General features: G+C 46.0%; 1 protein-coding gene across 7 annotated transcripts in view; it reads left to right on the top strand.

The window, feature by feature from the left end:
- The first annotated feature begins 735 nt into the window (after positions 1-735).
- itpr2 (inositol 1,4,5-trisphosphate receptor, type 2) overlaps positions 736-24295 on the top strand; it is an 83920-nt gene continuing 60360 nt past the window's right edge. For 2 of the 7 annotated variants that reach the window (XM_031564281.2, XM_031564283.2), the window contains exons 1-24: positions 737-1174; positions 8160-8230; positions 8878-8993; positions 9280-9366; positions 9917-10075; positions 11097-11195; positions 11374-11457; positions 11746-11892; positions 12234-12329; positions 13144-13188; positions 16126-16277; positions 16504-16603; positions 17003-17163; positions 17651-17792; positions 18493-18651; positions 19290-19462; positions 20570-20689; positions 20834-21016; positions 21237-21488; positions 22168-22315; positions 22586-22733; positions 23095-23282; positions 23489-23612; positions 23839-23896. In XM_031564281.2, coding sequence (XP_031420141.1) covers positions 1083-1174; positions 8160-8230; positions 8878-8993; positions 9280-9366; positions 9917-10075; positions 11097-11195; positions 11374-11457; positions 11746-11892; positions 12234-12329; positions 13144-13188; positions 16126-16277; positions 16504-16603; positions 17003-17163; positions 17651-17792; positions 18493-18651; positions 19290-19462; positions 20570-20689; positions 20834-21016; positions 21237-21488; positions 22168-22315; positions 22586-22733; positions 23095-23282; positions 23489-23612; positions 23839-23896 — 3104 coding nt within the window. In that variant the 5' untranslated portion in view covers positions 737-1082. Of the gene's footprint in view, positions 1175-8159; positions 8231-8877; positions 8994-9279; positions 9367-9916; positions 10076-11096; positions 11196-11373; positions 11458-11745; positions 11893-12233; positions 12330-13143; positions 13189-16125; positions 16278-16503; positions 16604-17002; positions 17164-17650; positions 17793-18492; positions 18652-19289; positions 19463-19631; positions 19668-20569; positions 20690-20833; positions 21017-21236; positions 21489-22167; positions 22316-22585; positions 22734-23094; positions 23283-23488; positions 23613-23838; positions 23897-24295 lie in introns of all 7 variants that reach the window. The other 5 variants (XM_042707489.1, XM_042707490.1, XM_031564280.2 and 2 more) reach the window with 5 other exon arrangements.

The following is a 24295-nucleotide window of genomic DNA, read 5'->3' on the forward strand; positions in this document are numbered from 1 at the left end:
GTTTTGAAATATCTTGTGTGAAGGCCAATCAAAAATGTTTGTATAGTTTAGTCAGGATTTATAATAATTATAATAATTATAATAATATTAAAGCTAGATGTGATGTAATTTTATGCTGAAGAATTTATCATTTGCAGAAAATGTAAAGGGACATCTAATCTAAAATAATATAAACCCTGGTGTTCTGTCTATTTTCCATACATGTGAACGCCCATTACCAGTGAACAATATGTTTCCCCTTTCCACTTATTGTGTGTTACATGCTCATCAAAAAATTGAAGAATACACTTTTTTCGAATTCAGTATCCATGGAATCAATCCCTGGAATGTTTGGGCCTATGAGGCTATATTTCATAGTATGCAACCTATAGGCTTGGCCCTTTTTCTTGACAACATGTCTCACTTGTGGCCAGTCCACTCCACATGCAGGCTACACAGAGGAAAGCTGCCGAGTCCAGAACCACAAAGTACAGAAGCAGTCTGCAGAAAACACAATTAAAACATGAATATAAAATCACACAAACACACACACACACACACACACACAAACAAACATGACAGTTCATCATGGGCAGGTGAAATAGTGTTAGTCAGCTAAAAACGTAGCTATGGTGTGTGTCCGCAAAATGTTAAACTGGACAAAGTCTAAGTTGTTGAAGTCCTCCTGACACCTACATGCCACAGCAAAGAGAAGCGTGACTTCCTTCATCTCGCTGGATAGGCTCGGCAGTTCTCTGCGAGACAGTCTCCTCCCCCATTAGTGGATGAGAGAGAGAAAAGTGCTTGTCTGCCTCACAGGAAGAAGTTGAAAACATGCAAGTAGATAGATAGCAAGTAGACCTCAGCGCCATTTAGGTTTTTAGGTTTGTCTCGTTTTTCAGGGTTCAACAGAAAATGCGGTTCTGCCTCTAACTCTCCAAATTGACATTTTGGAGAAATGAAGTTGAGCACAGAACCGAGGATATCTGTAACTCTACCATATCAGCAACTTTGATCTCACTCAAGCAAATCAGGCGTTTACGCGAAAATCACTGCATGTCCTTTCCTTGGACTCTAGGAGTTACCACTGAAGTTGGAGAAACATGTCAGACCACAGGTCCAGCTTTCTTCACATTGGAGACATAGTTTCCCTCTACGCGGAAGGCACTGTCAATGGCTTTATCAGCACGTTGGGGTACGTTACCTCCCGTTGAACTTCTGCCACTTCGTCTTTTAGCATTTTTTTAGTAGAGAAAATGTCAGCTAGACCTCCTAAAGATACGTAGTAATTTGAGGAACCATTACAATGAACAAGTTTGGCATTTCCATCGCCACGGAGACGTCTTCTAGAAAGTTATAGACTGAATAAGGAAGTGATTTGGAGTTGTAGCGAGAGGCCTGCAGTACTGTTGTAAAGGAAACGAAGCCCCGTAACACGGTCGCACAATCATGCAAATCATTTTGTAGGAATGCAAAGCTGAGCTAACTGTGAATGAAAATATTACATTCATTTAAATTCTAGATTACTATTCAGGTGATTATTAGGTCTTTGAACCAGCAAACCTTTATTAAGATTACCCGGAATATTACCTGTGATTTTAGCATCAGTTTGTTAATAGACGTGATTCATGAACATACATTCATTTCTTGGAAGACGGGGAGCTTCGTTATATTCAGCAGTTACACATGTGATCTCCACGGTTTAAATGTTTGCACCTCAGAAGTTGTATTCTCTCCTCAAGCCACAATTTGCTCTCCACTTAAGCCTCCAGCATTACATCATGGCACTATGAAACGATACTGCAATGCTCTCCATGAATCCCTGATGGAGCCTTTCATCATATGTGACGTTTTTAGTCACCAAATTGTCAAACCATGTTACCAGTTTACTCTAAAATTGCCTGAAAACACATTGACAGCCTGAATTTGTGCTTTGTGTGACCCCAGGTCTAGAGATGGTGGCATGAGACAAATACATGAAACTACATGCATGCATAGATGCAACTGTCAAAACCCACCCAATTCCTTTCTCAGTTTTGTTTTCTCTTTACTGTCCTCAAGAGTTCGTACAACTGTGTGTGTGTGGTATGCGATTGTCGACTGTGTTCAGGCTCTGTGCGTGTGGGTGTGAATACCTGTCTGCGTGCCCTTTGGCCTGCAGAAGGTTGTTCAGGTGTGTAGAGACCCACCTCTCAGGGGAAATGTAATAAGAATGTTTGCATGGCACCTCATTGTAGCCCTCCCAGTCCCTACAACCGCCCTATAAACACACTTCATATAAACCCTCTTAGAAGACAGAAATTAATTGTCTTGCCTCCGATTTCACAAGACACTGAAATGGTTTAATATTGGCCCACTCCATGGTTTCGGCAGAATGTAGTGAAATGTTGTAACCTTCGATTGCCATTAATGGATATTGAATGCTCTTGAAGATAGACATACTCAGGCTCAAATTTCTTGGATATTGGGCATAAAAGAATGCCCGTAGATGTTTAGCGTTGGACATTCAAGTAATAAAGTATTAGTTGGTCTTGTAGCATATTATGAGCAAGCTCAAGAGTAGCAGTTACAAGTGAATTATATTATCCATTTGTTCTTTCGCTAGTCAGCCAGAGTTTCTGATGTGTAGCGAGTGTATATGCAGGCCTTCTGTCTTCTAGATGCTATGTAGCTTCATGTAGTTGATGACCTGTTGCATCAGAGTAGACTTGTTCATTCTCGCACATTCCATTCCAAAATTTGGTTTCCTTCTCCATGACATCCACAATATTGAGTACAGGTTTAATCCATGTAATTGCCAAATATTATAATCACGTCATTTAGTTATATTTTTATGACTTTCTATAAGAAAATTTGTCATTTGCCTTCCTTACCAAAGAGATTCTTGTGGAAATACAAGAGAAATGCTTTTACCAAAAGCAAATTTGCTTTGTTGAGTTGGTCCATAACACCAGCAAACTTGTTATAAGTGCTACATCACCACAGACCATCCGGAAATGAGATCTTCGTCATCAGCAGGGAGGAGCTGGAGACTCCTTTATACTCATACTACAACGTAGTGGTATGTGACTGGATGTGACTGGAAGAGCCAGTTTGGGCAATGTGAATACATCTCAGTTCCATGAAGGATTCATGTACATTTGGTTTAAAGGGTGGCTGGACATTTGTATTGTATTTCCCGTACCTCCGTGCGTTATACTACAATGTCTATAAAGCTAAGATATTAAAATGAATGTGATGTCACCAAATTCATTGCGATGACCGTGGTCATCTTTCTCTGACCACTGAGATTATGACCCATAATTCCTCATTAAATCATAATTGCTGGTTGGCTGCTGACATCTTGAAGTTGTAAGTCCAGAAACATGTCTTTCCCACATGTGGTCCTCAGTGATGTTTGACTCTAAAATAAAACCCTCCTCAATGCTCTACACTGCCTGTCTGGTTTTCCACAAATGAGATACAGCTGTGCTGGAGGTCTGACAACACGTCATGCAGTGTGAAAATGAGGAAAGGGTAATTCCCAAATAATTTGAAGACGTTAAGGTCTAAGCACTTCTTAATTAACTTGGACGATAACTTAAGAGGATAGAATTCAAAGTCAACCCAAAAATGTTAGTTTGTGGTTGACATACTGTTGTAAATGACTGGAATTCAGTTGAGTGTCATGATGAACATGACTCATGTTTTTCTTTAGGCTGGGAGACCGTGTGCCATCATTACCAGTACAAACCCTTTATAAACACATTATCAGTGAGACAGAAATTAAATGCGTTCAGGTGAGTTAGATTTATAAGTACATTTAGTGACTAAAGTCATGAAATAAACATAATTTTATCAAAACAGCAGCATGAGATAATTTGTCCCTGAAATGATTCCCTGATAATGGCCAACCTCAGTTATAGCAGTATGCACCCTCATGACCTGTGCAAGGTTTTTCTCCCGCCAGTCCTCAAGTAATGGTGCTATAATTAGCTTGCTTGCATGCTGCACAGTTCATTTAGTCCATGCGCAGGTGGTTCATGTTTAACTATGCGGTTGAAGTCTTCCACGAGCCGAGGTCCCGCCGCTAAGCTCCAGTGCTGGGCTTCTCCGGAGGTGTGGCTCCGTGTTGCTCATTCATGAGCTGGACAGGCCAGTTTGTGATGCATGTCATCTCCTTCCTGTGTTTTTCCTCTCCGCGCTTAATTAGATGGCCTGTTGGCTTCTATTGTTTCTCTTTCAGATGAATGTGCTGATAAGAAAGCTAATAGGTGTGTATGAATGAGTGTGTGGAAGGAGGGATCAACAAATATTGCCTCTGCCTGAATGGGCAGGAGAGAACACAATGAAAAGTCTAATTTGCTGTGTTAGCATAAGCGTTTAGATCCAGTGTTGCCAAAGCACAAAGGACAATAAAACAGCACATTTATTTGCAATAGAACACTATGGGAATAAAGAGACAGTAATACAGGAATCAAAATATACAGTAATACTGTCAAATGAAAGGTCATACGGACACATACAAACATTCACACACACACACACACACACATACACATACAAACATACACACGCACACACACACACACACACACACACACCTATAGAACTATAGAAAAGGTGAAATACAAACATTATCATGGGTTGATCTCAGACTCACTGTCCCTCATGTTAGGGCAGGCTGCAACGTACTGTGCAGTCATTGGCCTGTCCTTCTCCTAATATGTGTGCCAATCTTTTAGTGAGCTAAAATTTGGAATGTTGTCTGAGAATTGTCCACAAAATCCTCTTTCTGGATTGTTCAAATTTTGACAGTATAGGAGAAAGTGCGTCTCTTTTTCAACCTCACCAGTTCTACAGTGACCACAGATCCGCTGCCCTTTTGGAAGCCATGCTCTTTAGTATAGAACTTTCTCTATGGCAGGAGTGTGGTCACATAGCCTGTACTTGGTACTTGATCAGGATCCGTCTCTGCTTTGTTTCTCTGACGGTGAAGAGATACTCTGCCGATTCATAATCTCCTTTTAGTGCTCTAATTTGGGTTTGGTTTGATTTTCCCAATGTTCCAAATAATTGCTCTTGCTTTGTTTCATAATTTGGATTATTCTGATTTTACTTTGGTAAGCAGTGTTGTTCTGAGAATCATGGCTCAAAAATTCAGTGTGCTTGATTTTAGGTGGATCCAGAATTTTAGAGATATTTTTTGTATGTCCAAACATTCCCGCCTAACTCGGCATGCATTTGTGGGTGTTTTCCTTTGAAAATAATATTTCTACTGAATTCCGTATGCAGGGACTCTATGGGATGCTTGTCCCATCTAGTGTAGTCTATCTAAGCGGACTCTATGCGATGCTTGTCCCATCTAGTGTAGTCTATCTAAGTGGACTATAGGATGCTTGTCCCATCTAGTGTAGTCTATCTGAGTGGACCCCAAATCTCACACCCGTATAATGCAGTTGGCATGATGACCCTATCAAACATTTAGCATCTTTCAGTGCATTCACTGCTAGGCCAACGTTTCCTGAGGCACTGAGGTCCCTAGGTTTCAGGCCAAGATGAGTCATAATATGGAGAATGCTCTAGACTAGAGCAGTGTTTTCTAGAGTAGAAAGGTGTATGGTTCCCTGAGATCTGGGGTTCTTTTGGATGATTACTATCTTAGTTTTGACCAAATGAACTGCCAGGGCCCATTTCAGACAGAAATGCTCTAGCAGATCCAGGTGCTGCTGTAGCCCTTGTTCTGTTGATGACAGCAGCACTAGGTCATCGGCGTAGAACAGACGGTTAATTACATTTAGAATAAATAGAAGTGTTTAATAGCTTAAGGACTTTAAGCAGTACGAAGCAGGAGTGAATAGAGTTGTACTGTTAAGTTGTGTTGAGAATGCAGTCAAGAGTGCTGTCTCTGTGTGTGTGTGTGTGTGTGTGTGTGTGTGTGTGTGTGTGTGTGTGTGTGTGTGTGTGTGTGTGTGTGTGTGTGTGTGTGTGTGTGTGTGTGTGTGTGTGTGTGTGTGTGTGTGTGTGTGTGTGTGTACTGACTGACTGACGATAACACAATCAACTCTGATAGGCTGTTTGAACACAGTGCCGCAGTTATAGGTCAAGGGCATGGGAGAGTGTTGAGGATTGAAAGCTGGTAAACCTTACAAAAAGACTGTTTGGGTCCAAGGCTATAATTAACACCAGTAACGTCGGGCCTGTATAGTATAGAGGAGGCTGCCATAAACTATATCTGAATCTCAGAGCAATTTCATTTACACACTTTTATCAGCTGTCTGCTGCTACAGAAAAGTTTAGGCACAGTCTAAATTGTGTTGCCCTTTGCAGTTCTTTTCTCCATGTTGTTAGTCTGAAAAGTCATTAGTCCATTAGCTTTGTGAGGGGTTATCACTGGGCTGTGTTGTTGGTTACGCCCGTGCTAGGATTTAGCGCTGACCGCTGACTGTCCCTGTGTGGGCTAAACCTTACTTCACTCGGTCCCAGGGCCTCTGCCTCCTCAGCTCCCTCCCGTCTCTGCTGTGGCTGGCCTGGTGTCAGATGACTCATGGAAGTGTTGTGTTATCTTGCAGAAGGAAGGAAATGAGTTCTGTAAAAGCTAATTGATGCATACTGCTGCCTTTTAAAGGGGGGGGGATGGGGATGGTGTTCTGCTCAAACACAGCAGTGAATAGTGAATGTATGCAGTTGTAAGTCCAACAAGAAAACAGATCAAACCGTTTTCAGTGATCTAAAGAGCTTTTGTGCGCTAGAGTAGACTAGGTTTACTCCGCCCTAGGCGAAGAAAACAATGGCCACCCTACGGCTTGAATTCAAACACATGACCGTGGTTTAAGTGTGCAACACCAACTGTTCTGATGCACAAAACTAATGCTGTGAACTACACAAGGCCTGTAGAGATGCAGCACTCGGCATCGGTTGTCCTACCTCGCAGAGTTTACATTTGAGTGGCAGAGTGGTGCGCTGGAAATCCGCACTAATAAAAGAAATAAGCGCTTGTCCCAGCACAAAGTTAAAGAGCGGGTCTAAGGTGTTTGCATTTCTTTGCAACGTTCAGATGTGTGTGTCATAAATGAATTATGCTGTTTGCATTTTTCAGTATTTTTCTGAATTTTTTACGTTACCACTGATGCCACAAAAGAAACATCCCTATTAGTCCAGTGGCGACTCTAAGAAAGTAGTTACTGTGGATCAACAGGCAGGAGATTAGCTGTGACAGTTTTGCGCCTGTGGCCCAGGCTTAAATTTAGCTGTCGCTGGAGGAGAGAAGGAAGCTGGGCTGTTAGGCTGGACTTGGGCAGCCTTGTTATCTGGGCTCCCCGACGGCCGTGGGCTCTTCCTGTGGCAGCTGCCTTGGGTGTCTGGCGCTCCACTCCCGGCCGCAGCCTAATCAGCCTTGACGGCTCGGCCCGGCGCAGGGACACCTCGTCACGGCCTTCTGCTTTATTTATACGTGCGTGGGCTTGCGAACGAGGTGGGACCCTGGAGAGACGGTAACCTTGGGCTCACCCACAACCCCCCCCAACACCACCACCACCACCGCCGCCTCACTGGCCCTGCCATCCCTGATCCCACTTAGAGATCCTCAGCTGGTTCACGCCTGTCTGTTGGGATTTTAGAAATAAGCTCCCCAGCAGTAGGAAGGCGTGATGTCCTCCCGATTCTGTCACCCCGTTTGTAAATGAGTCCTAATCAGTCTCTTCCCTGAGACACCAAGATAAACAGCACAGTCACCCTGCAGAGCAATGACCTGCCAGACCTCCTCCACACACTGGGCTCCTCAGAGAAAAGGTGGGATGCCATGGATGTTCGATGTCAAAGTTTGGAGCCATTTTAGGGATGGAGAATCATGCCCAGTACTCTACTCCACGGACTGTGCTGTGAAACAATAAGCGTGATTGCATCGTGGAGTTTCTGGGGGAAAATACTTTTTACCACAAATACCGCTTTAACGCTTCCTCCCTCGGCTGACTAAACAAAGAGGTGTAATCGGCTACAGTTGGAGCAGTTGGCTTTGCCCATGACTCATCTCTCTCTCACTCTCACATTCTCTCTTTCTCTCTCTCTCTCTCTCTCTGTCTCTCTGTCTCTTTGTCTGTCTTCTGGTCTGTCTGTCTCTGTCTCTCTCTCTCTCTATCTGTCTCTCTCTCTCTCTCTCTCTCTCTCTCTCTCTCTCTCTCTCTCTCTCTCTCTCTCTCCAGGTTGGTTGACGACAGGTGTGTGGTCCAGCCGGATGCAGGGGACCTGGCCAATCCCCCTAAAAAGTTCAGAGGTGAGCGCTTTGTTGTCACCCCCATTAAATCATGTGGTTGTAATCCTGATAATACATCTTTGGATTTGTGCCGTTTCACTCTGCAAACTATAGCCTGCTGAGGTTGCTATCTCTTTCTCTCTCTCTCTCTCTTTCAAACACACACCAATACACACACCCACACACGCACACACACACACTTTTACTTTTACATACACACTCACACTGTCTCTCTCTCTCTCTCTCACACACACACACACACACACACACACACACACACACACACACACACACACACACACACACACACACACACACACACACGCTGATGCTACGCCTCTGTCTCTAGTCTCTGTAGCCCATTAGGTCAGCATCTTGTTTTGGCTCTCCTGTGTGAGCTCAGGGACGGCTGGACCGCCTTGCCGTCATCACAGGGATTGCGTAACTCGCTCTCGCAGCGTTGAGAATCACGAATGGACCAACATGTGATATATAACGCAATGCATGGCCAAGGCAACTTTGTGGAGCGCACTCACAGTTACAAATTTGTTGATGTATGCGCAAGTGTGCTAGAATGACCCGGAAGACACCTTCATGTATCAGCTTGGTAAGTTGTTGTGTTCACATCGAGACTGACCTCCCCCTCCCTCCTTCCTCCCCCCCGACAGACTGCCTGTTTAAGGTATGTCCCATGAACAGATACTCGGCCCAGAAGCAGTTCCAGAAGGCCAAGCAGGGCAAACAAGGCAATAACACGCAGGGCGATCTGTTCAAGAAGCTGCAGGTAATGACCATAGTCTTGGTAAATGTGATGGCCAGCTCTTAGCACTTCCTTTTTGAATTGTAGGTGAAGCACACCACATACATTTCTATGAATATGCTGAGACTGCCCAGTTGTGTAACGGCTCCTGGGATTCTCAAGGAGAGGTGGAACACATGGATGGGCTACTTTTCAGCTGGCAGAGACATTAGTTGTATGACTTATAACTTACAAGATGCCAAAGAGGAATTTCTGTCCCCCTACACACATCTAAATCACTTCCTCCCTCTTTCCCTCTCTCCCTTCTCAGAATGCTGCAGAACTGGAGAAGAAACAGAACGAGACGGAGGGCAAGAAGCTCCTAGGAGAGATTGTGAAGTACAGCAGTGTCATTCAGGTACAGCCTGCCTCCTCCCCCTTCTATCAGAACACACTGAGTGCTGTGTTTGTTTTCAGGCCGTAACTAAGTCCAGGGCCGAGGCCAAACGGCCTCTCATTCTTTCATTGGGTGCCAGTAGCCAGGAAGGTGCTCGGTTGGCCAAAGTGATCTACAGCTTTAGCGTTAGGTGAAAGAGAAGGTTTTTTGCAGTGTCCCATTGAGGCGTGCGACTCTACAATAGCCATGGTTTCTGGATTGTTCCGGAAGCTATTTGGATTCAAAGTAGTTCCCCTCATTGGTAGTCATACCACATTGCCTCAGTCTTACCGTACATTTAAACAGTAGGGCCCTAAGTTCTTGGGTACGGGGGTAGTTTTATTAAACGGGCAGTTTACAGAATTTGTGCCATGCAGTTGGAGATGCTGCAGAAATCTACCAGGGTTCCCTATATCCATTTGTGATATTTCACATTGTGTTCTGCAATGAAAAGAGCTGACCGAGTTCTGTCCAGTCAGATTGTATTCAGCCGTCCATCTAACCATTTAAATATGCATGTTTCAAATCGCAGCTACTGCATATCAAGAGCAATAAGTACCTGACGGTGAACAAGCGCCTGCCAGCGCTCCTGGAGAAGAATGCCATGCGCGTGTCACTGGATAACGCGGGCAACGAGGGCTCCTGGTTCTACATCCAGCCCTTCTGGAAGCTCCGCAGTGAGGGAGATAATGTAGGTGCCCCCCGGCGAGAAATGGGTTTGAATCTGCTCCTCTCGAATCTAGTCTGAAGTCTAAAAACATTATTTCAAGAGATCTTATTCTCTAGTAAATGAATCCCATCATGCTAAAACCTATTAACTCATTTGATCTTTCCTTTCCTCTCACCTTAGAAAACCAATGGGTAAAGGTACATGACTCGATTGCTGTGCATGAGTATGTGTGTGTGTTCTCGGTTGGAGTGCCTGGAAACAGTCACATTAGCATGTTAGCACTAGCCATTGCACGTCTTACTGTGAGACTTCATTTGTTGCCTGAATTTTCACCTTGTCATCGTACATTGCCACTTTTGCTTTCCTGTTTATAGAATACAGTGAAGTGAAACTGGGTCATTGATGCTTTTGAATTTCTCAGATTAAACCCTGTCAAGTGTACGTTTAATCTTTAATCTTTTAATAAACCACCATCAATGCCCTAGCCAGTGCTTGTCCACTTTCCCCACACCACCTTATTTGTGTAAACACAAACCCATGGCGCCTCAGTGTGCTGTCGGTCACGCCTCCACACCCATATATTCAAACAACCTCTGTCTGGAGCACTTGTGTGTGGCAGTTGTTTGAGCTGCGATGAGCTGTTTAATGGTCACCTCGAAAAATGCCCCCTTGTGACGGAGCGGCCCGAGAACCTCCTGTGCTCTCCGTGCATGGAGCCCCCGGACTCACGACGCCTGCTTCTCCCACTGGGGCGGTTCACGAGGAGAGCGATCCGGCCAGCTGGGCCCTCACAGGAGGCTAGAGAGAGAGAGAGAGAGAGAGAGAGACTCTGGCATGTAGTGTTGGTGGTGTTGAGGAGAGCCATAAATGCACGAAGCTTCAGGCTTCTCTCATGCATGCCGAAGAGCTGTTGTTTCCTGTCTGACCCCCCCGGTTTTCTCCTGTTCACGTAATGGTCATGGACAATTCATTGCATGTGACTCTCGCTCTCTTACCTGCAGTGTTTTTTGATCTGTCTCTGTCTTCTCCTGTGTCTCTGAAGGTGGTCGGTGGAGATAAGGTTGTCCTGATGCCAGTGAACGCAGGACAGCCTCTCCATGCCAGCAACATTGAGCTTCTAGACAACCGTGGCTGCAAGGAGGTGAGCTCTTCTTGAATGTTTCGCAAAAGCATCTGCCACCCATTCAAATTGCTCATAAAAGGTTATACAGTGAAGTTAAATGGTTAGTTGACCATCCGCTGTCACGCTGCAGGGTGTTTTATAAGACAAGCTTCATATAAAGTGTCTGTTTGTTTTTTGTCCTTGCAATGGTGGTCAGGTCAACGCTGTGAACTGCAACACTAGCTGGAAGGTCACGCTCTTCATGAAGTTCAGTGACTACAGAGACGACGTCCTCAAGGGGGTCAGTGTGGTGCAGACTGTCACAAACAGGATGATTATTTAAACATTTTCAAACAGGATGATTGTTTAAAAAAAACGTCAGACTTTTCTCCTGTTTCAAACAGGATGATGACACTGAAAACCATCGTCCTCAGTGGCCATTGTCTGTAATGCAGTTATCCTTCTTTCTTTCTGTCTCTCTCTTTCTCTTTCTTTTTCTCTCTCTCTCTCTCTCTCTCTATTCCATTTCTCCTCCCTCACTTCCCCTCTACTTTCCCCCTTTCCTCCCCCTCTTCTTTCTCTGTGGCAGGGGGATGTGGTCAGGCTCTTCCATGCTGAGCAGGAGAAGTTCCTCACAGGTGATGAGTATAGGAAGCAGCAGCACGTCTTCCTCAGGACCACACTCCGCCAATCAGCAACCTCCGCCACCAGCTCCAAAGCCCTCTGGGAAATTGAGGTTTGACTACAACTTTCTGACTTATTGAAACTTTATGTTGTCCATGCTATGATGCTTCAAAATGATACCAGTCATTCATAGATACATGGGAAAAGAATGGTCCTGCCATGAACGTAATTCCCATTTACATTCATAATGTTAAGTTCCTTTAGATCAACATGTGTGCTAAATAAATAAATGTTGATTAAAAAAAATATTTGAGAGTTACCGTGACAGTGACATAGTGATCTATAACGTAGGTAGAGTTAGCGCAGTGCGTTGCCAGGTTGGCTGATCATGTTTGTGCTATTACAGGAAGTTGAACTGATGTCAGATCCCCCTTGTGATGCACTGTTTTTCAGGTGGTGCACTATGACCCCTGCCGAGGAGGCGCCGGCCAGTGGAATAGCCTGTTCCGCTTCAAGCACTTGGCCACCGGCAACTACCTCGCTGCTGAGGTGCTCCCTCCCCCTCTCCCTCTCCTCCCTCTGACCTTTCCTCTCGTTCATTCTGAACACCACCCATTCCATGGCCACCGTCCTCTACACCCTTGTCCTCGTCGAACCAGACATAACTGTTGGGGGTTTCCACTCCTGTCACTGAGTCTAAACAAAAGCATGTGTGTCCCTGTGTAACAGTTGCTCAACATTTTTGAATAATTTTTGAATAAACAGTCATAGTCAAGTGGAAAACAAAGGTGTTAGTGTTACTGCACACTGATCCCCACGCCTGCTCCTCAGTGTGCTCACGCCTGCTGGTGTTTCCCACCATGCCCCAGTGGATGTGCGGGCACACTGACCTTGTGATAGCACTAGTGTTGAGTGCCATGTGAAGTTTAGATATCCGCGTCCTCCCACGCGCCACACTGCACTCTAACAGAGCAGCACTCAGAGCTGAGGAGGCAAATCAGTGACTTAAGAGCACACTTGGCCGTTTGGCTGTTGAGTTTACAGTTACTGTACTGTAGATGGCAGTCTTCCCACTGTTTCGCCACTCGTCTCCACTCCACTGTCAGATGTCAGCCGTGTGATAGTCTGTGTGTGTGTGTGTGTGTGTGTGTGTGTGTGTGTGTGTGTGTGTGTGTGGTGGGGGTGTGGGTGTGGGGGTGTGTGTGTGTGTGTGTGTGTGTGGATGTGTGTGTGTGTGTGTGTGTGTGTGTGTGTTTACAGATGGAGATTCCACACACCCTGGGGAGAGGGAATATGTGGGAAGTGGGTGTCTGAGGGGGAAGCAGGTGGAGGTTATGTAATAAGTGCTTGGTTTGCATTTCAGGTGAATCCTGATTTTAGGGAGGACAGCATAGACCAGAAAGGAGAGGTGAGTCTGCACTGTAAACACTGCCCAGCACTGTGCGTGCCAACTGGCTATTTTCATTATTATTTCAGCCAAGGAACTTTCTAGAGTGTCTGACCCAGGGCCAAACTTCCTGTATTTAAGTCATGAACTTAACTGTTTGTATTATTCTGATCTGTGGTGATCTTCTGGTCGATAGCTCTTTGTGAGTTTACATGTTTTTTTTTTTTTTTTGGTACATGGCTGTTATCAAATGAGCATCTGTTCAGTTTTCTCCTCTGACACGTTTGAGGTCTTGTGGGCCGTCAGAGCAGGACTGCTTTACCGCGCTTCCACTCGGTTGCTTAGCGATGAAAGTGTTTTTTTTGTGTTGTTGTTGTTGTTGTTGTTGTTGTTGTTGTTGTTGATCATGACATTTCCATAGAGATGGCGTGGAGCGCCCAGGAAGCTTTTTCGCTCTCAAACTGACGCCCGTGAGTGAGTGAGTGAGTGCACGCAGAGGGCTACCCCTGACGCCACAGACACGTTATTGAAAGAATCAATGAGTTTCCATCAGGGCCTCACGCACGATTATCACATCTCTGGAGCCTTTTTATGAGCTAACGACTGATGATGGAGCGCCAGGCTCTGGTGTGTAAACTGTTTGAACAGTTTAATGATGTCCAGTCTGTCCGCCGGCCGTGTGTACTGTACACACAATGTATTTGCCTGCTGAGGAAATTCACATGCTCACTCCCCTCAGATGTGTCTGAGAGTCCACAACATCTGTGCCCACCTGCTGCCCACAATTATGTATGGCCCTGTGTGTGTGTGTGTGTGTGTGTGTGTGTGTCTGCTGTATTCTGCATAGGTGCCTGCATTTGTGTCAAAGTGTGCCTTTTGTGTGTCTGTGATTGTTTGTGTGTGTGTGTGGTGGTTGTATCTACATGTACGGAGTTCATCTGTGCGTAACTGTGTTCACCCGGGGCCTTGATATTGTGGTAATGGTCAAATTGAAAGCCCTGTCTGTTAGTGGTTTCCTGACATAATCAGCGTAATTGGAACAGACTACCCCATAGGGAAAGTGGTAGGAAAAACCTTGAATAATCTACTTGACTGGAGACTGTTTAGTAACTAAAAGGTATGTGAACATGTACTTGATCTGATCAGTGCTCAGTGTAAATAGGAAATGGAGCATTTCGACTGGAATGATTTAATTGGGAATGGAAGAAGAATCGCTCATATAACCATGGTCTGTGTGTGGGTTGTGTCTGTGACTTTGTCTGTGTGTGTGTGTGTGTGTGTGTGTGTGTGTGTGTGTGTGTGTGTGTGTGTGTGTGTGTGTGTTTGTGTGTGTGCACCTTTGTGTAAGTGTGTCTGTCTGCTCACCTGTCTGTCTCCCAAACAGCTGCCCACTGCTGTGCCCTGTTGTCTGGCTCTGCCACCGCTACAGTGCTGCATCTCAGAGCGTTTCCTGGCCCCCTGCCTTCTCACTCCATCAGCACTCTTATGTAATCACTGCTATTCTCTATATGCTCCTCTCTCTCTCTCTCTCTCCCTCTCTCTCGCGCGCGCTCTCTCTCTCTCTCTCTCGCTCTCTCTCTCTCTCTCTCTCTCTCTCTCTCTCTGTGTCTTTTTCTTTCTCTCTTTCACACATACACACACTCTTACACACATATACCCCCCCCCCCCACACACACACTGTCTTTCTCTCTCACACTCATTTAGACATACACACACACACACACACACACACACACACAACTTACAGAAACACGGTGAGACAAGCTCAGTTCTTACTCCCTCTCCCTGGGGCGAAGTCTATTTACACTTTGTTTCTCTTCACCTACCTGTTGTATTAGTATTCTGCTAAAGCAACTATAGCACACACACACACACACACACACACACACACACACACACGTGCACCCACACTCACACTCTCCCTCACACACACACACACGTACACACTCACACTCACACACACATTCATTCTGAGTTGGCTCCTTACATAATGTCTGAGTCTCGGGGTGCCCCGTGAGAGCCAGGCAGACGTGTTGTCTGCTCGGCTGTGTGTGTGTGTGTGTGTGTGTGTGTGTGTGTGTGTGTGTGTGCGTGAGTCACTGGCGCTGCGGCGAGAGCGAGAGAGCGTGTGGGGGTGAAAGCAGAGTGAGAGGAGAGGAGAGGAGAGGAGAGGAAAAGAGGTGTTTGGTGGGGGTGGATGTAGCGAGGCACTCGTGATTCTCATGCAGGAGAGATTTCTTGGATTAACCTCTTCAGGGCTGGCCCCGCCACTTCCAGAACAGCTAAGTGTCTGTGGGTAGTGTTGTCAAGAGCCCCCTGCTTCAGACCCCCCCCCCCCCCCCCCCCCCAGACGCAGTGTGCATCTCCCTGATGTCTGCAAGAGGACAGTACGCTCCATATCATCAACAAAACGCTCCATGAAATCTAGGCACAAGGCCTGCCTGCAGTTTTTCCATGTGAGTGTCCCCTGCCCATTGCCAAAACTGCAGTGTCAGCCTGTAAAACAAAAGCCCTCACTGCAATTTATATTCAGACACGGATCTGGACATCCACACAAACTGGTTGCTTTTTTTTCAGGACTTTTGTTCAAAGACTGAAGGGTGCAGTCTGTTCTTTCGGACTGTTCTGGAAGTTCCTGTAAATGTTAAACTGTAAATGTTTAAAGGTTGGTGTAGCCTCGTGCTGTCTACACAGGTCCAAACTGCCCAACTGTATTTGAATTGGGCTGTGCATGTTCTGGTGCATTTCAACATTATGTTTGCACAGTGTACTTCCTTCCCTCAAACCCAGATTGTTGTAGAATACCATTTGCTCAACACAGGACGTGCATTAATCTCAAAACAATAATATCTCATTTCATAATTGCATTCGCATAATAATCTCATAATCTAATACATGTCTGATATATCTGAATGCACCCAGGCAGTACCCAAATGAATCTTACCCTGCTATGTCCAGGTGGAGACTGAGAGTGTTTTCTCCAAGAAGAAGCGGCTGGCAGGAGAGAAGATCGCCTTCACCCTGGTGTCTGTGCCCCACGGCAATGACATCGCTTCGCTGTTTGAGCTGGATGCCACCACTCTGCAGCGGGCAGACTGCCTTGTGCCCAGGTCAGTCAGTGGGCCCAGTCTCTCTGCCACAACACCCCTGATATTATATGTGTCTTGTGAAGTCCTTTGAAACTTTGAAATGTTGTTTAGTGAAGAATCCAACTCACTATCACCCCCTTCGCTGACTGTGAGAACGTTTGTCTTTCTGACCATGTATGCAGGCGTGTTGTATGTCTGTGTGTGTGCCTGCGTGCGTATTTCAATGTATTGCTGCTTTGTGTGGCAGGAACTCTTACGTACGGCTGCGTCACCTATGCACAAATACCTGGGTGACTAGCACTAGCATCCCCATTGATGCTGAAGAAGAGAGGCCAGTCATGCTCAAGGTGAACTCCCATACAGACACTCTCTCTCTCTGCCACACACAATCACTACTACACACACACACACACACACACACACACACACACACACACACACACACACACACACACACACACACACACTGTACAGTTGTTGTCTTTCATACACATACCTGCAATACCTGTACTGCACACACAACACATACATAGTCACACCATGGAGCCACACTTACAACACAGTCACATACTAAAGCAAACAAAAGTTGAAAGTATATTTTTAAGTGAGCTAGCTAGCAGATTTGATTTCCCCACAGTATTGTCATGGTGTCAAGGCATGCAGTGAGTTAATGAGACTTCTAGTAGTGTCCAGTCATCTCTTGCATAAGTGAAGTGTTGTTTGCTTTACGTGCGCTCCCCTCTTAGATTGGCACCTGCTCCACCAAGGAGGACAAGGAGGCCTTTGCCATTGTGTCTGTGCCACTGTTTGAGGTCAGGGACCTGGACTTTGCCAACGATGCCAACAAGGTGCTGGAGTCCACCGTGGGCAAGATGGAGAACAGCAACATCACCCAGAACGAGAGGAGGTACAGCCTGTTCACCACGAGGCCACAGGGTTCACACCACAGCAACCTGCTCTTAAAGCCACACTACCCCCCCAAATCAGCACGAGGTTCATGAGGCTTGATGTCAGGCAAGCACGTGGACAATGGTCATGTGCTTAAATGGACTCAAACACAAGTGCACACAAACCCATACGTTTTTACAGAGTTCTGAATAGTCTTTGTGGAATGGAAGGTTAAGGGAAGCTTGTTCGTCTTACAAACCTTGTGTCTAACTGGTCTGCTTTATTCCTAGAAGGTGTTTTTATTCAGAGTTTCTCTTTGCACACAGGCATGGTGGTACTTAAAGAATAATATCACTCCAAGCCTTTCAGCAGGCGCCATTTTATCCTTGTCCTCAGCCTTCGGCTAAGGCCTTGATTCCATTTTTGCAAAGAAAAGGCTGTGAATTATCTTTTTATTTCTTCTGAAAAATGAACTGTGAAATCTCCTTGCTGCTCTTGTGCTTCAGGTTTGTCACAAAGTTACTGGAGGACTTGATCTTCTTTGTGTGCGACGTGCCCAATAACGGCCAGGAGGTGCTGTCAGTGGTCATCTCCAACCCCAACAGAGAGAGGCAGAAACTAATGCGGGAGCAGAATATACTCGCACAGGTCAGATGCTCAGCACACACACACACACACACACACACACACACACACACACACACACACACACACACACACACACACACACACACACACACACACACACACACACACACACACACACACACACACACACAATACCCACACTGTATATCCCCATATGCTTCCGGAAGCATACCTTATAGACCAACAGACGTGCTCTTCCAATACCATAGACCCAACTCTGGAAACACAATAGCAATCAAAGTCAAAGTAAAGGTAAGTCTAATTTTAGGCCAGTTCATTACATGCACAACAGACTGCCAGAGCCTCATGCTGTCACACTCTCGAACCGCAATCAGGAGCCTGATGATTTTAATCACTTCCTTTCCTTTGTTTGATAAGACATTATATAGCAATTAGCTGTCATTGTATTCACTAGATATTTATATATTCGTCAGCGCCATCAGTGAACATGATGTGAATTTTATTATCAGATGTATAGTTCCAGTCCTCACCATGTGATTGGCTGAAAGTATTTAAAAGCACTGTTGATTTAATTCTATTTATATTAATCTTGCTTTATTGGCATGATGCATGTATGTACATTTGTAATGCGGAGACAAGGGAAAACACAATAACTGCAATAATTATAACTTTGATTTACTGTGTGTGTGTGCGTGTGTGTGTGTGTGTGTGTGTGTGTGCGTGTGTGTGTGCACTGCAGATCTTTGGCATTCTGAAAGCTCCGTTCACTGATCATGGAGACGGCCCCATGCTGAAGCTGGAGGATCTTGGAGACCAGCGCTACGCCCCCTTCAAGTACATGCTGCGCCTCTGCTACAGGGTGCTACGCCACTCCCAGCAGGACTACCGCAAGAACCAGGCACGCCTCTACACACACACACACACACACACACACACACACACACACGCACAAACTGATGCACCCCCAGCCAATGCGGCCAGATTCAGAGACACACTCACTCACAAAGCCATTTCACACAGCTAAGACACGTCAACCATCTTCAGATCACACTTCGTATTCACCTGTACACTTGTATCTTGAACACACCAACCAAACAGTGATCTATGTGGCAGTCCTGTTAGTGTTTAGCTGGGTGACCAGCATTATGGCCACTGGCACCATCATCAAACATCTTGAGTGGTCTTACAAAGTGCTGTGAAGACCACTGAGTGCCTGGTGAAGATACCCTGTCTCAGTGCCACAGCCAATGGCAGTGTCCAGTGTCCAGTGCCACAGCCAATGGCAGTGTCCAGTGCCCAGTGCCACAGCCAATGGCAGTGTCCAGTGTCCAGTGCCACAGCCAATGGCAGTGCCCAGTGCCACAGCCAATGGCAGTGTCCAGTGCCACAGCCAATGGCAGTGTCCAGTGCCACAGCCAATGGCAGTGTCCAGTGCCACAGCCAATGGCAGTGTCCAGTGCCCAGTGCCACAGCCAATGGCAGTGTCCAGTGCCCAGTGCCCAGTGGTCCTCTAACTGTCCTCCATCTCTCCCGCAGGAGTACATCGCTAAGAAGTTCTCCATCATGCAGTCCCAGATCGGCTACGAGATCCTGGCCGAGGACACCATCACGGCGCTGCTGCACAACAACCGCAAGCTTCTGGAGAAGCACATCACCGCCAAGGAGATAGAGACCTTCGTCAACCTACTGAGGCGCAACCGCGAGCCCAGGTATGAAGTGCTGTGCCTGGTTCTTTGAATGCTATAGACCAGTGTTTCCCACACTTTTTACAGTCCCGTACCCCTTTAGACATTCAATCTCCAGCTACGTACCCCCACCCTAATTTTTTCCCCTTCCCTGGGCTGTCTGTACTGCTGCCGACATCCTGATCCGAGGTAGACCTGGAAGACCAACCTGGGATGCTGTCGTCGGCAGGTGCATCCTCGATTGTAGGCCTTCTACTAGTAGTAGCGGCTGGTGTCACTCTGGACCGGGGATTAACTCTTTCTAACCATTTATCCATTTCCGTGCAGTAACCGGAATGAGCTCCCGCTTCTCTACACAGGGCATCAGCGAGTGGAATTCTGACGAGGGAGCTAACCGTTGTCCCTATGCCTTTGACTAACCTACCTGTAGCTATTTTTGGCAGTGTAATTATTTCGCTGAAAACTACAATGTATACATGAGTGTATTCTTGGCATTGCGACTGGGCTTTTCAGACTATTTTAAGACGTCATGTCTATTTATAGGTCAGTTTGAAAATGTAATGGGCTGTTTCACTTTGAAAATGCAAATCACATTTGACCCCGCGTACCCCCTATGTCCCTTTGCGTACCCCTGGGGGTACGCGAACCCCAGTTTGGGAAACACTGCTATAGACAGTACATAAAAATAATAATAATAATAATAATAATGATGGTGATGATGATGTACACATCAAGCTCTAGTCATGCCTCTCGAGCCCTAACGCTAACCTCAACTCTCTAACCTTAACTCTACCACTCCTAACCTGACTGCTAGTTTCTGAATGTTTACCCCATTATCACTTACCTGTCAAAAAGCACTCAAGGCTCGAATTAGACATTTAGGGACATTTTCATTAGTGCTTGCCTGTCTGAGGAGATGGCAAACGGGTTTTAGTGTTGCCAAATTGCTGTTGCCCTAAGGAAGAAAAAATAAAGCAATTTACCTTGATGTACTGGAACATGATGTTTTGCATTTGGGAGATAAGTACTCAAGTTTGATTTTGAAATGGGTTCACTAAAATGAAGTGTGTGTGTGTGTGTGTGTGTGTGTGTGTGTGTGTGTGTGTGTGTGTGTGTGCGGTACCTTCTCAGGTTCCTGGACTACCTGTCGGATCTGTGTGTGTCCAACAAGACGGCCATCCCTGTCACTCAGGAGCTTATCTGCAAGTTCATGCTCAACCCCATCAACGCCGACATCCTTATCCAGACCAAGTAAGGCCAAAGCCCGGGGTTGACGAGACGGCCAGTATATTACCTACTCCTTCTACACGGGTCAAATGCTATTTGTGTAACAGTTAACTATTGTTGTCAAATATATTCACAAAAGTCTTTTTGTCATTTGTGCATGTGTGTCAGACTGATCCCACAAACAGAGACCCCTCTGGAGTCCTCGCTCATGCAGGATGAGTGTGACGATGAGGAGGCGTGGCTCTACTGGATTGACAGCAACAAGGAGCCGCATGGCAAGTCCATCCGCCACCTGGCCCAGGACGCCAAGGGCAACCACAAGATGGACGTGGACATCATCACCTATTACAGGTATGCCTGTGCTTCCCCTAGGGACCCCCTCAAGGACAGGCACCCATATTTGATGCTCACCCTGGCTTTGTCAGACAGACAAGTATGAGCTTTATGTTACTGTCATAAATGGAATCATCTTTCTTTCTTTCTTTCTTTCTTTCTTTCTTTGTTCCTTTCTTTCTTTGTCTCTCCCTCTCCATCTCCCTCTCTGTCATTCTCTCTCTTCTCCTCACCTCAGGTACCAGTTGAATCTCTTTGCTAAGATGTGTCTGGACCGGCAGTATCTGGCCATCAACCAGATCTCCAGCCAGCTGCCGGTGGACCTGATCCTGCGCTGCATGTTCGACGACTGCCTGCCCTACAACCTGCGCGCCTCCTTCTGCCGTCTCATGCTGCACATGCACGTGGACCGCGACCCCCAGGAGGCCGTGGTGCCCGTGCGCTACGCCCGCCTCTGGACCGAGATCCCGTCCAAGATCACCATCCACGAGTGAGTGAGTGAGGGGGAACAGTGTGTGCCCAGAGCTGTAGTGCACACACTCAGTGCACTATTCTTGATACGAGACCTCTGAAAAACGGTGAATGTGAATATGTAGTCTTGTTGTTTTAATCGGACTCCAAGATGAGCATGGAGCAACTAGAGCAAAAGAAAAGTATGTGACAAAAAGTAGACTGCATAGTAGTGTACAAAGCACCCCAAATAATGGACACAAGAACATCCCTGATGTGCTATGCTGTGCGAAATCTGTCGAATGTGTCAGCTTGGTCTTTGGAGTACTCTTAATAATTTGGTGTTTTATGTTAAGAATTATGAGTCATTGAATCAGAGTAGGTTCACTCCAGACCTGTTGATGTGTTTCTCTGGGCATCGGTGCCCTGCGTGTACACCATGTGTTGATGTGTTTCTCTGGGCGTCGGTGCCCTGCGTGTACACCATGTGTTGATGTGTTTCTCTGGGCATCGGTGCCCTGCGTGTACCCCATGTGTTGATGTGTTTCTCTGGGCGTCGGTGCCCTGCGTGTACCCCATGTGTTGATGTGTTTCTCTGGGCATCGGTGCCCTGCGTGTACCCCATGTGTTGATGTGTTTCTCTGGGTGTTGGTGCCCTGCGTGTACCCCATGTGTTGATGTGTTTCTCTGGGTGTGCCCTGCGTGTTCCCCATGTGCAGGTACGAGTATGAGTTCCGGGACATATCCCGGGAGGAGATGAAGAGGAAGTTTGCGCCCACCATGGAGTTTGTGGAGGAGTACCTGAGAGACGTGGTCAGTCAGGCCTACCCTTTTGGAGACGAGGACAAGAACGAGCTGACCCTGGAGGTGAAGCACCTACACATCTACATCTTGAACACCTACACATACTGAACTGTGCCCACAATGCTCATGACAATTTGCTACCATGCTAATCGTGTTCAGACCAAGGGCTTTTTCCAGTTACTGCTGAGGAAAAGCTATTATTTCTATGGTGATGTGCCCTTATTTTTCTACACGGATGGTATAATTAGTGCGCGGCTACATAGGCGCCTTTTTAGGAGTCATATGGTGGTGCAGTGAAAGGTTTTTAGATTCTCTCCCCCTCTGGTTCCTCAGGTGGTGAATCTGGCACGGCACCTGGTCTACTTTGGCTTCTACAGCTTCAGTGAGCTGCTGAGACTCACGCGCACCCTGCTGGCCATTCTGGACATTGTGCAGCCCGCACTCACCTACATGGCCAAACTCAACAAGAGCCCAGAGGGAGGTGAGACACACACACACACCCACCACTACCACCACACACACACCACCACAGAGCGCTTACACATGAGGTCAACTGTTGTGGTCAGATGGGCTGTAAGCTGCATTGCTGCTTGCTAGGCAGGGTCTCCTAAAGATCAGACTCCCTTAACTGATTTGAGACATTACTGCTAATATGAAGGTTAAAAGTCGAGAAAGTTAGAAATCCAAAGTTAGTTTGCAGTCTTTGAAGTTACATTTTGGGTACCTTCCATAACCTTCAGTCAGCTTGAGATGATTGATCTTTTAAAATATAATTAGTATTATTTGATTATGTATCTGTACTAACCTGCCTGTGTATGTCCGTTTGTCTCTTTGTCTGTCAGGGAACAATGTTCTGCGCACCATCCATGGAGTTGGGGAGATGATGAGTCAGATGGTTCTGCGGGGTTCTGTTCCGCTCAGCTTGCCTGATTCCCCGCCAGCCTCTCGCCACGGAAAACCTCTGTTTATCCCAGACAACGAGGACGTCAAGGTGATGGACACCAAGCTGCGGATCATCGAGATTCTCCAGGTGAGCGCCATCTGGTGGCGGAGCAGAGTTCACCCTGCAGTGCCGTGACACAGTTGGGCACCGCAGGCACCACTTGGCATGGGTTAAATAAATTGACTTTTAACTCAACAAATGCGTCTGTTTGAACCATTAGGTATATTTGTACCTAATATTACTCATATTGTATTCATTCAAACGTGTACTTTTGTTTTGATGTCGATCTGAAGTTCATCCTGAGCGTGCGGTTGGACTACCGCATAACGTACTTGCTGTCCATCTATAAAAAAGAGTTTGGTGACCAGAGTTTGACTGACGGCTCAATGTCTGTGGCCGACTACCCTCCCATATCAGGTAGCAGGAGTTTGTTTCACATTAACTATAATGTATGTGCTTAATTAGTCCTCTAGTGTATAATATATTCATGTATTATGGTGTCATTTTTTCATACATGCTCTTTAGCAGTTGTGGTATTGTTTTCTAGCAGTATTTAAGAGAAAAGAATCTTGAGTGATTTTGGGATGTATTATTTAGTGTTACTGATCGGAGACTTTTGACTTGTATCTCCTCATCTGTGCAGTGTCAGAGCCAGATATCGATGAGATTGCTGCGAAAGCAGAGACTATGTTTGCTGGAAGGTGAGTAACTATAGAGTATTATTATTTGTATATATTTTTTCAGGGCCATGCTGGTCTGTTATGTTTAATTGGGGATGCTATATGGAGGAGTTAGGATTAATCTGTAAGCTGGTAAAAAAGAAAGAAAGAGGAACAGTAACTGAAATGGCAAAATATGAGTCCTTTTTTATTCAGTTAAAAATAGTATTCTGTTAGCAGTAGCGGTCTGAGATAATTGATGATGCAGCTTTAACACTTGATAGAATTTTTCACAACCTCACAACAAGATGATGTGAGTGTTTTCATGTCACCAAACCAGCAGTACTTGTTTTTGTGTCATTTGATGTAGAGAAGAGACCGTAAATACAAGAGAGAACACCCCCGTGTAGACACCAAAGTATGACTGTTGGCCACTGAGTT

This window comes from Clupea harengus, chromosome 3 (genome assembly GCF_900700415.2).
Source record: "Clupea harengus chromosome 3, Ch_v2.0.2, whole genome shotgun sequence".
In the NCBI taxonomy this organism is placed as follows: Eukaryota; Metazoa; Chordata; class Actinopteri; order Clupeiformes; family Clupeidae; genus Clupea; species Clupea harengus.